At 36.9% G+C, this 12,286-nt stretch overlaps 1 protein-coding gene across 1 annotated transcript in view; it reads left to right on the forward strand.

Annotated features, from left to right (window-relative positions):
• The window catches only part of LOC123529916 (DNA repair protein complementing XP-C cells-like), a 65,025-nt gene that overhangs the window by 33,447 nt on the left and 19,292 nt on the right, over positions 1 to 12,286 (forward strand). The window contains exons 9-12 of the mRNA XM_053521142.1: positions 4,566 to 4,684; positions 5,540 to 5,590; positions 6,043 to 6,135; positions 8,088 to 8,301. Of these exons, the coding sequence (XP_053377117.1) occupies positions 4,566 to 4,684; positions 5,540 to 5,590; positions 6,043 to 6,135; positions 8,088 to 8,301 (477 nt within the window). The remainder of the gene's footprint in view (positions 1 to 4,565; positions 4,685 to 5,539; positions 5,591 to 6,042; positions 6,136 to 8,087; positions 8,302 to 12,286) is intronic.

A 12,286-nucleotide genomic window follows, 5' to 3' on the forward strand; every position in this document is an offset into this window, starting at 1 on the left:
TTCACTTTTACGTTACTATAAATAGCTTGTTTTTAGTAACTTTTTATCATTGGCCGTAGGGAAAAACCGAGACCACTTTTCTGTGGTACAACATGGATGGTACCTCCAATTTTTAGGTGTATTTTGACATATCTGTACCTTGTAAGAATTTTGTTTTCTTTTTGGTTTAATTTCTTCCCTTTGTTGTTCCTGTTCTTTGGACTTAGATATTTTTTCTGAGGACCTTCTTGTCCTCAAGTGCAATGATACCAGATGAGGGATATAGGGCCATCATGGCCCTCTTGTATAGACTTGTATAGGAAAAAACTTTAAAAAAACCTCTTGTCCAAAACCACAGGACCTAGGGCTTTGATATTTTGTATATGACATCATCTAGTGGTCCTCTACTAAGATTGTTCAAAATATTCCCCAAGGGTCAAATATGGCTCCGCCCTGGGGGTCACATTGTTTACATAGACTTATATAGGAAAAAACTTTGAAAATCTTCTTGTCCAAACCACACAGTCTATGACTTTGATATTTTGTAATGTAGCATCATCTAGTGGTTCTTTACCAATTTGTTCAAATTATCCCTCTAGGGTCAAATATGGCCCCGCCCCAGGGGTCACATGGTTCATATAGACTTACATAGGGAAAAACTTAGAATCTTCATGTCCATAACTTACATCATTCAAATTTGGACCACATGTATAGTTTTGAGTGGCAAGATGAACCTTGAGTTGACCTTGATCTTGACCTAGTGACCTACTTTCACATTTCTGTAGCTACAGCCTTCAAATTTGCATAGGTTTGTGTACCGAAAAAAACTTTGACCTTGTTTTTGACCTAGTGACCTAATTTCACATCTTTGAAGGTACAGGCTTCAAATTTGGACCACATGCATAGTTTTTTGTTCCAAAATAAAATTTGACCTTGATTTTGACCTAGTGACCTACTTCCACATTTCTCAAGCTACAGCCTTCAAATTTGAACCACAAGCATAGTTTTGTGTGCTGATATGAACTTTGATCTTGAGATTGACCTAGTGACCTACTTTCACATTTCTGAAGGTACAGGCTTCAAATTTGGACCACTTGCATAGTTTTGTATTCTGAAATAAAATTTGACCTTGATTTTGACCTAGTGACCTACATTCACATTTCTCATGCTACAGCCTTCAAATTTGAACCACATGCATAGTTTTGTGTACCGAAATGAACTTTGATCTTGAGATTGATCTAGTGACCTACTTTCACATTTCTAAAGCCACAGCTTTCAAATTTGGACCACATACACATTGTTTTGTACTGAATTGAAATTTGACATTGATTTTGACCTTGAGCTAGTCTTGAAATTTGGAACATTCAAAAATGGCTCAGTGGATGACGCCAAGATCACTCTGTAATCTCTTGTTAGGTTAATAGATTAAAGGTCAAGGTCAGATTAAACCAGAATGGTAGAACTTTGTTTACAGTGAGCATATAATTTCTGTCCCTTGTGCAATTAATGAATGCATCAAGGGGGGGGGGGGGGGGGAGCATTTCGTGTTCGATGAGCTCTTGTTTAAATAATGTTCCTATTCTGTTTGAACTTTGCAGAGTTGTTCACAGCTGTAAAATACATTTTTGTTCATTCTTAATTGAAGTAAGTAAATTCATTTGGCATTTTATGGACCGAATTTTTATATTCTGTCATTTGATGCATACAGTGTTGGGAATCACTGCACTTGGTAGCATGTTAATATAAAATAGATTGTTTGATATGATATGTTTGTGTAAAAAGGTAGCCTACATTTATTAGGACAGTTAGAGATGCTAATGTTTATATGGACTGTTTCAAGTTCTAACATTGAAAATTACTTTATTAGTCCCCTACTGGTTGAAAACCAGTTTCGGGGACTATAGGAATGCGCTTTTCCGTCAGTCATTCCATCATTCCGTCCATCCGTCCGCAATTTCGTGTCTGGTCCATAACTCTGTCATCCATGAAGGGATTTTAATATTACTTAGCACAAATGTTCCCCATAATGAGACGACGTGTCATGCGCAAAACCCGGACACCTAGCTTAAAGGTCAAGGTCACAGTTGGAGGTCAAAGGTCAACAGGGCTTTTTTCCTGTCCAGTCCATAACTATGCCATCCATGAAGGGATTTTAATATTACTTGGCACAAATGTACCTCATAATAAGACGATGTGTCATGCACAACTTTCAGACCCCTAACTCAAAGATCAAGGTCAAACTTGGCAGTCAAATGTTTACATAGCATGAACAGGGCCTGTTTCGTGTCCGGTCCATAACTCCGTCATTCATGAAGGGATTTTAATATCACTTGTCAAAAATGTTACCCATGATGAGACGACGTGTCATGCGCAAATCCCGGACCCCTGGCTCAAAGGTCAAGGTCACAATTGGAGGTCAACAGGGCATTTTTCCTGTCCGGTCAATAACTATGCCATCTGTGAAGGGATTTAAATATAACTTGGCATAAATGTTCCCAATGATGAGACGATGTGCCATATGCAAAACCCGGACCCCTAGCTCAAAGGTCAAGGTCACAATTGGAGGTCAAAGGTAAATATGTTTTTTTTCCTGTCCGGTCCAGAACTCTGCCATCCATTAAGGGATTTTAATATTACTTGGCATAAATGTTCCCCATGATGAGACGACATGTCATGCGCAACACCCAGAACCCTAGCTTAAAGGTCAAGGTCACACTTTGAGATCAAAGGTCAGTGGGACTTTTTCCTGTCCAATCAATAACTGTTGTCAAGCAAAACAGGATTTGAATATCAGTTTGCACAAATATTCCCCTTGATGAGACAATGTGTTGTGCGCAACACCTGAGCCCGTAGCTGCAAGGTCAAGGTCACACTTTGAAGTCAAAGGCCAAAAGGGCTTTTTTCCTGTCCAGTCTGTAACTCAACCATTCTTAAAGGGATTTTAATATTACTTGGCACAAATGTTCATCACCATAAGATGGAGTGTCATGCACAAGAACCTGGTCCCAAGGTCTAAGGTCAAGGTCACACATAGAGGCCAAAGGTCAAATACAAGAATGACTTTGTTCGGAGCATTTCTTTCTTTATGCATGGAGGGATTTTGATGTAACTTGGCACAGATGTTCACCACCGTGAGGCACCCTTGTTTTTAGAACTACGTCCCTTTGTTTTACTATGAAAAGATTATATTGTGACTTAGTTATTACTGTTCGTAGGGAAAAAGCGAGACCAGTTTTCTGTGGTACAACATGCATGTTACATCCAATTTTTAGGAGCATTTTGACCTATTTCTACCTGGTAAAGAATTTCTTGTGGACTTTCTTTTTTCTTTTTTTTTTTTTTTTTGATAATCGGGCAAAAAAAAAATGCCATATGAAAATAACTGTAGGTTTATATATATATAAATTCTAATCCAAGTGATTGTATATATAGTACAATATTGTTTATACACCATTGACAGATATCAGTTCATTATGTTATACTGAAGTAAAGAAAATTAGGTGCCTTCCAGTAGGGGACTTTGTATTGCATGGCAATACTTCATTATCCCCCGCCGATGAAATCGGGAGGGGGGTATTGAAATGGCGTTGTCCGTCCGGCAGTCCGTCCATCCGTCCGTCCGCCCGTCCGCAGCCATTTCTCAGTAACTACTTGGTAGAATTTCATGAAACTTGAAATAAACATGAACCAACATACTGCAATGATGCCCGTCAAGTTTTTTTTTTGATTGGTCAGTTTCCCTCAGAGTTAATGCCCTTGATTTAATAAAAAAATGTCCGTCTGCAGCCATTTCTCAGTAACTAACAGGTAGAATTTCATCAAATTTGAAATAGACATGAACCAAGATACTGCGCTGATGCCCGTCAAGTTTTTTTTTTGATAGGTCAATTTCCCTCAGAGTTATTGCCCTTGATTTAATGAAAAATGTCCGTCTGCAGCCATTTGTCAGTAACTAGCAGGTAGAATTTCATCAAACTTGAAATAGACATGAACCAAGATACTGCGACGATGCCCTTCAAGCTTTTTTTCAATTGGTCAATTTTCCATATAGTTATTGCCCTTTAATAGTTTAAAAATCCACAGATCTGTACATAACAAACCAACCAATTGGAAGAATTTCATTAAACTTCTTTCATTCTTTTCCATGAACATTTATTATAAACATGTGAAGTTGTGTACCTACACCTGGTCACCCCCCTCACCCTCACCCCCCCCCCCCCCCCCCCCCCCCCCCCCCCCAATTTTTTTTTTTTGTTTTGTTTTCATTTTACGTTTTCTATCAATATTTATAATCAACATGTAAACTGTTGTATCCTCACCCCACCTCCCACCCAAACAAACCATTCATTTTCTTTTGATTTGATTTTGACTAATGAAATTATTTGCTTCTTGGTAACATTCTTAACTTTTTGCTGGATATATTTTTTTGCCGTTCCTCAACTCTGACCCTTTCGGCGGGGGATTCCAATTCATCGAATTTGCTTGTTCACTTGTTTGTTTATAAGTCTATATGATGTTTACAAAAGCCTTGTATTTTTGAGTGATGTTTGCTGCATCTGTATTATGTAAGTGAAAATCTATTTCAGATCAGATGATGATTTTGCAGAGGATAGTGTTTTGATTAGAACACAGCAACTTAAGAAAGAGCCATCCAAAATCAAGAATAGGAGAGCATTATCAACAGATACCGAATATGACTATTGTGGTAAGGCTGTTAAGTTATCATTAAGTTATCAGAAAAAAGAACAAGTAGTAGTTTATCCATGTTGACAGATCAGAGGGAATAAGTCATTCTGTAATTCATTCAAGTAATGCAAAAATGAAGTGTATCATACATTTTAAGTAGTTAGAAATTCATAGTCTGGATGACAGAGTATGTGATAAAGACTAGCAGCCGTGCAGTCATGAGTTTGATCCACAGGTGAGGCATACAGTGTTTGAGCTAATAAAAAGTGCCATGGGCAAGGTATATCTGTGATGATATGAGCCTTGGATGAGGCATGTAATGCCTGTGATGATATTGAGAATAAGGGCTACTTACTGTAAAGTCATAAATATTCACATCTAGTTTTCATTTTTTTTTGTTCTTTTGTTTATTTTGGGTTTAACGCCATTTTTCAACAGTATTTCAGTTACGTATTGGCAGGCAGTTAACCTATCCAGTGTTCCTTGATTCTGTTCCAGTATTCCGCAAGTAACTGCCAACTTCCCCACATGAGTCAGAGGTGGAGGACGAATGATTTCAGACACAGTGTCTTTTAACAAATCATCACAGAGAACATATGTCCCACTCTGGGATGAAAGTCGCGACTCCATCTGCACTCTCCCTATTGAGCTAAGTGGGCTAGTGTTTTCATTTTTTGTGTCAGTCAACAAAATTAAATTCCAATGAGTAAATAAAATCCTATTCATGTAAAGGGGCATGGCCACTTTTTCCTTAAAAATATTTCTGCTGGATTACCAAGATTATTTTGGTTTTATGGCTCTCTATGATGGAAGTTAATTGTTTTTCTAAAGACATAAAGATATAGTAATTAAGATTGTGATTGCTTTCATTTAGGTGTGGATAACTGGGCAGAAGTATACATTGAGAAAGAACAGAAGTGGTTATGTAAGTTTACACCTACTTGCAATATCTTGAATATTTTAGGGTAAAACAAATATTGTTACCTTGGTGTTATTATATTTTGATATCAACTGAAGAAGTCACAAACTGACAATATCTAACACTAGATGAATCACTTGCAGAATTCACAAATTCAAATCACAATTGCTCAATCCAGGGGTCGTGGGGTCGAGCCCCACTGGAGTCACGACCATGACTTCTCAAATGACACAAGTACTGCTTTTGCCAGGAAGCGGACTCGAGAGTTGTTCCAATAACCTTGAAGCTTTCATCACAATCAAGCTAAAACAAATTAGTATGAACTAAATTTTCACACAAACAAAAGAGCAGTTTTGAAGATATTTGAAAAATATTGAAAGTAGTTTAATCACATCAGTTTTCGTAGAGCTATAACACAATTTGAAAACTGACTTATTTCTGTCAAACCTGTATTGTAGGTGTAGACTGTGTGTCCATACAAGTGAAAAAAACTTATGAAATAGAGAATAAAGCTACACAACCAGTCAGTTATGTTGTTGGAATTACACAAGGTAAATGTGATAATGTTCTTTCTTAATGTTTAGTGCAAATTGTGGGGATATTAGAGTCCCTATGTAGTTGTAAACAAATAAGATATCTGATTTAATGAAGTATAAATTTAATAAACATAAAAATGAATTTCATAAAAGCAATGTAAATGAAATGCAATGCAATACACTATAAAGTAAACTGCCAGCATGATGCTAGGCACAAAATGGCAAATGTCATCAACCACATCAGGTAGCTCAGTGGTAAAGCATCAGCCTCTAATGCCGTAGGTACTACAACTCATACCTAAATGTTAAATCTGGTACAAGTAGCACCCTTGCTTGGTACACATGATTCAAAGAATAGTTCTTGGACTGGTCAGCCCAGTTACTGTATAATTCAACTGGAAGGGATGTTTCGTCATTGTTTTATGGCAGACTATTCTGGTAAAAGTAATGTTTTGCAGTATGCACACTGCTTTAAGTAGACACCATAAATATATGATCGAAAAATTCAGTTTTTAGCTCACCTGAGCACGAAGTGCTCAAGGTGAGCTTTTTCGATCGCCGTGTCCGTCGTCGTTCGTCCGTCGTCAACAGTTTGACTGTTAACACTAGAGGTCACAATTTTGACCTAATCTTAATGAAACTTGGTCAGAATGTTACCATCAATAAAATCTTGGACAAGTTCGATATTGGGTCATCTGGGGTCAAAAACTAGGTCACCAGGTCAAATCAAAGGAAAAGCTTGTTAACACTCTAGAGGTCACAATTTTGGCCCAATCTTAATGAAACTTGGTCAGAATGTTACCCTCAATAAAATCTTGGGACGAGTTTGATATTGGGTCATCTGGGGTCAAAAACTAGGTCACCAGGTCAAATCAAATAAAAAGCTTGTTAACACTCTAGAGGTCACAATTTTGGTCCAATCTTAATGAAACTTGGTCAGAATGTTACCCTCAATAAAATCTTGGATGAGTTTGATATTGGGTCATCTGGGGTCAAAAACTAGGTCACCAGGTCAAATCAAAGGAAAAGCTTGTTAACACAGAGATTACAATTTTGGCCCAATCTTAATGAAACTTGGTCAGAATGTTACCCTCAATAAAATCTTGGACAAGTTCGATATTGGGTCATCTGGGTTTAAAAACTAGGTCACCAGGTCAAATCAAAGGAAAAGCTTGTTAACACTGTAGAGGTCACATTTATGACTATATCTTCATGAAACTTGGTCAGAATGTTAATCTTGATGATCTCAAGTTCCAGTTTGAATCTGGGTCATGTAGGGTCAAAAACTAGGTCACTAGGTCAATCAAAGGAAAAGCTAGTTAACACTCTAGAGGCCACATTTATGACTGTATCTTCATGATACTTGGTCAGAATGTTAATCTTGATGATCTCAATGATCTCAATGTCCAGTTTGAATCTGGGTCATGTAGGATCAAAAACTAGGTCACCGTTTAGGTCAAGTTTAAATCTGGGTTGGGTTGAGTCAAAAACTCGGTCACCATGTTAAATCAAAGGAAAAGCTTGTTTATACTTTGTAGGTCACAATTTTGGCCCAATCTTAATGAAACTTGGTCAGAATATTACTCTTAATAAAATTAATATTGGGTCATATGGGGTCAAAAACTAGGTCACCAGGTCAAATCAAAGGAAAAGCTTGTTAACACTAGTGGCCACATTTATGACCATATCTTAATGAAACTTGGTCAGAATGTTAATCTTGATGATCTATAGGTCAGGTTTAAATCTGGATCAGGTGGGGTCAAAAACTAGGTCACTAGGGCAAATCAAAGGAAAAGCTTGTTTACACTCTAGAGGCCACATTTATGACTGTATCTTCATGAAACTTAATCAGAATGTTAACCTTGATGATCATTAGGTCAAGTTTGAATCTCGGTCAAAAACTAGGTCACCGGGTCAAAATTTGGGTAATGTTCACTACATATATAATATTTAGTTTTCTCATTCAGAGGGGTATATACGAGATGTGACTGCACGGTATGCCAGCCAGTGGCTTACAGAGACTCGGAAGCTACGTGTAGAAAGTGAGTGGTGGGAGGAGACTTTGAAGCCATATAAATGTCCTGACATGGCAAGGGATAAAATAGAGGATCAGGAACTCAACTTTCACCTCCAGCAGCGCCCTCTACCTACATCCATTGGAGCCTTTAAGAGTCATCCACTGTAAGTGGTGTTTTATCACTGTTTGTGAAGGGCCGCATAGTTAAAAATATAGTGACTATAAATTTTGAACACCTGTATCGATAACAGTATATATTTACTTTCGAATTGTCACATACTGTACATATTTTATGCCACAGATCATTATGCAGTTTTTTTCAAAACTTGAGATAGTGAATATAAGGACATGAAATATGAACATTTGTATATTAAAAAAAAGCCAGTCTAATCTTTTGATTTAAAAGGTAAAAAGGAAATATCAGTCTATCTTAATAATATTTAGAAAAGAATTTAATATTTGTTGTAAATGAAATGACCTTGGACATATTTTAGTACTCTAGCTATTTATTATCCCCCGACGAAAGTCGGAGGGATATAGTTTTGGCGTTGTCCGTCCTTCCGTCCGTCTTTCCGTCCGTCTGTCCTTCCGTCTCTGTCTGTCCGTCTGGAGCCATATCTAGGAAATGGTTGGGAATATTTATTTAAAACTTCATATACATGTTCACCACAATGAATTCTTGCGGCCCGTCAAGTTTCAGTCAGATTGCCCAAGTAACACCAGAGTTATGGCCCTTAGAAGTTTCTAGTGTTAACTATATAGGGTACTATAAATATGGCAATTTCTGCATCATAACTTTTGATATATTTGACCTAGAACTATGAAACTTAAACAGAATTTAGATCACCATAATGTGGTTGTGTACACACAATTTCATTTGGATTTATTTGTAAATTAAGAGTTATTGCCCTTTAATTGTATAAAAATCCACATATTTGTACATAATAAACTTACCATTTTGTAGAATTTCTTTCATTCTTTTCCATGAACATTTATTGTAAACATGTGAAGTTGTGTTCCCACACCTGGTCGCCCCCTTACCTTGATCACACACCTCACCCCCCATCCCCCCCACCCCCCCCCCCCCCCCCCCCCAAAAAAAAAAAAAAAAAAAAAAAAAAAAAAAATTCATTTCTTATTTTAGATTTTTTTCAAACAAACTTCATATACATGTTCACCACTATGAGGTTATGGGGCCCATCAAGTTTCAGACAGATTGCCCAAGTAACACCAGGGTTATGGCCCTTAGAAGTTTCTAGTGTTAACTATATAGGGTACTATAGATCTATAGATATGCCAATTTCTGCATCATAACTTTTGATATATTTGACCTAGAACTATGAAACTTTAACAGAATTTAGAGCACTATAATGTGGTTGTGCACAGACAATTTTGTACGGATTTCTTTTTGTAACTTCAGAGTTATTGCCCTTTAATTGTCTAAAAAATCCACATATTTGTACATAACAAACTTACCATTTGGCAGAATTTCATTAAATTTCTTTCATTCTTTTCTGTGAACATTTATTATAAACATGTGAAGTTGTGCACCCACACCTGGTCACCCACTTGCCTTGGTCACACCCCCTCCCCCTCCCAACCCCACTCCCGCCCCCCCTCCCAATTTTTTTTTTTTTTTTTTTCTTTTTCATTTATTTTTTTATTTTTTTCAAACCTACCAAGTTGTACTATTCCCCCACCTCACTCTCCACCCAGTCATGCCCACCACTGATCATGCATCCTCCCCCCCCCCCCCCACCCCGACCCCCACTCCAACTTCACCCTTTTACCTTTTTTTTTCATTTTTAATTTTCAATTAATATTTATAATCAGCATGTGAAATTTTGTTTCCTCTCCCGTTCCCCTGCACCCCCACCCCCTAAAAAAAAATTTATACATATATCTATATATAGATATATATATTTCCATTCCTTTTTTTTTTTTTTTTTAAATGTTCAAACCTTCAACATGTTAAGTTGTGACTGCACAAACCTTGCCCTCAGCCATGTTCAAGATATCTTATCTGTGTTCTCTTAAGGACACCTGATCTTTTAAGTTCAAATGTACATGTAAAACAGCAACACCTGGTGCCAAACCACTCAAAGACAATATTTCATTCCAGTTAAACTTCAAGCTCACATTTCAATTAACTGCATTTAATTTTAAAAGCTAAGCTTATTACAGTAAGCATATCCCATTCAAAATAAATTCTTTAGTCCGGATCAAAGTATCATACATTTATTGTGTACCCTTTAATTAAACATTTGTTTTCTGTTAAATTGATTTTGACTAATGAAATTATTTGCTTCTTATTAACATCCTTAACTTTTTGCCGGTCCTCACCACAAACCCTTTCGGCGGGGGATACCAATTCATTGAATTTGCTTGTTTACAATTGGAATTGAAATTTTGAACATTTTCATGTATGCAGAAATTGATATAAAATATAAATCTCACATAAAGAAACAACTAGATAGATTTAAACCAGTACATTGTATTCGATATTAGTGAAAAAAAAATGTTCACAATTTCAAAAAGGATTTCAAATGATTGACTTTTTCAAAACTATATATTTTTGGTTCTTAAAGATACAAGCATCTATTTAAAGATAATTTTAAGAAATACCATCTTTATGAAAAGATGACCTAGCCAACATCTGCCCCAGATTTTGGTCATTTGGTTCTGCAGCTGTATGGCCTCTTTCAATTTCTTAATAGTATTCATACCATCCCTCACAATCTGCAAGACACCCTGTACCCAAGGCAATAATGAAAGTTTTCTTAGTCTTGCTTTGTCAACAAGCAACATATAACAATATAGTGACAGAAGTGGGTGCAACAGTGTTCTGTGGACACATATCTAGTTTGCTCTTTGAAATTATCAAAATTATATCAGAACATTGTGTAATCAACTCCTCCTACAGTTTCCAATCATTTGAAATAAAACTTGTGTATGTCATTAACATGAAGTAGACATTTCCATATTGTTAAGACTTTCATGTGTAGTTTTGTACTATAGTTATGGCCCTCTTTTGTACTTTGAAATATTACAATTTAATCTGTGCATTGTATACCCAACACATCCTACAGTTTCTATTCAACTGAAATGAAACTTGTATGCACCATCAACATGAAGTAGACATGCTCATATTATGTGTACTTTTATACTGTAAAAGCACATATTTTGGCTAGGTCAAAATTTCACGAATTTGAAATTTTGAGTATGTTCACGAGGTTTAAAATTCGCGAAAGTGTAAAAATGGTATCCTACTTGAATTTTAATTATACTAATGGTGAATATTTATGCGAGGATTAATTTTCGCAATATATACGGCATCGTGAATATAGCGAAATTTAAACCCTCACAAAAATTTCTACTTTTACAGTATCCAGTGATTTTTATAGAGTTATAGCCCATTTTGGGACTTTGGAATATTACAAGTGCATCCTCCTGCAGTTAACATCTAGTTGAAAACGTGAAGCGGACATGTACATTCTGTCCAGACCTATATGAAAGATTATTAGTTTCCTGCTGGTTGAAAACTTTCACCTCTCTATTTGTATGTCATTCTGTCCATCCCTGCTTGGTTTATAACCCTGTCATCTATCAAAGGATTTTAATATTACTTGGCCCTTGAGACTACATGTCAACAGTCATGTCAGCAAATGTTCCTGATATAAGGATGATGTGTCAAGCATAACTCTTAGGTCCCTAGCTCAAAGGTAGGGGCCTCCGTGGCTGTGTGGTTAAGGTCGCTGACTTCAAATCACTTGCCCCTCATTAATATGGGTTTGAGCCTCACTCGGGGCATTGAATTCTTCATGTGAGGAAGCCATCCAGCTGGCTTACGGAAGGTTGGTGGTTCTACCTAGATGCCTGCTCGTGATGAAATAATGCACGGAGGGGCACCTGGGGTCTTCCTCCACCATCAAAGCTGGAAAGTCGCCATATGACCTATAATTGTGTCGGTGCGATGTTAAACCCAACAAAATAAATAAACTAATTTAAAGGTTAACCCTTACCCTGCTAAATTTCTACAATGGACTTGCCGGTCTTTCAATTTGGACAGTATCATTGACTGTTAAAAGGGGTGCTTACCAAAGAGATACTGACTGAATAATGAACAGTGCAGATCTTGACCCAGACTGC

The sequence above is a fragment of the Mercenaria mercenaria genome, chromosome 13 (assembly GCF_021730395.1).
Source record: "Mercenaria mercenaria strain notata chromosome 13, MADL_Memer_1, whole genome shotgun sequence".
Taxonomy (NCBI): domain Eukaryota; kingdom Metazoa; phylum Mollusca; class Bivalvia; order Venerida; family Veneridae; genus Mercenaria; species Mercenaria mercenaria.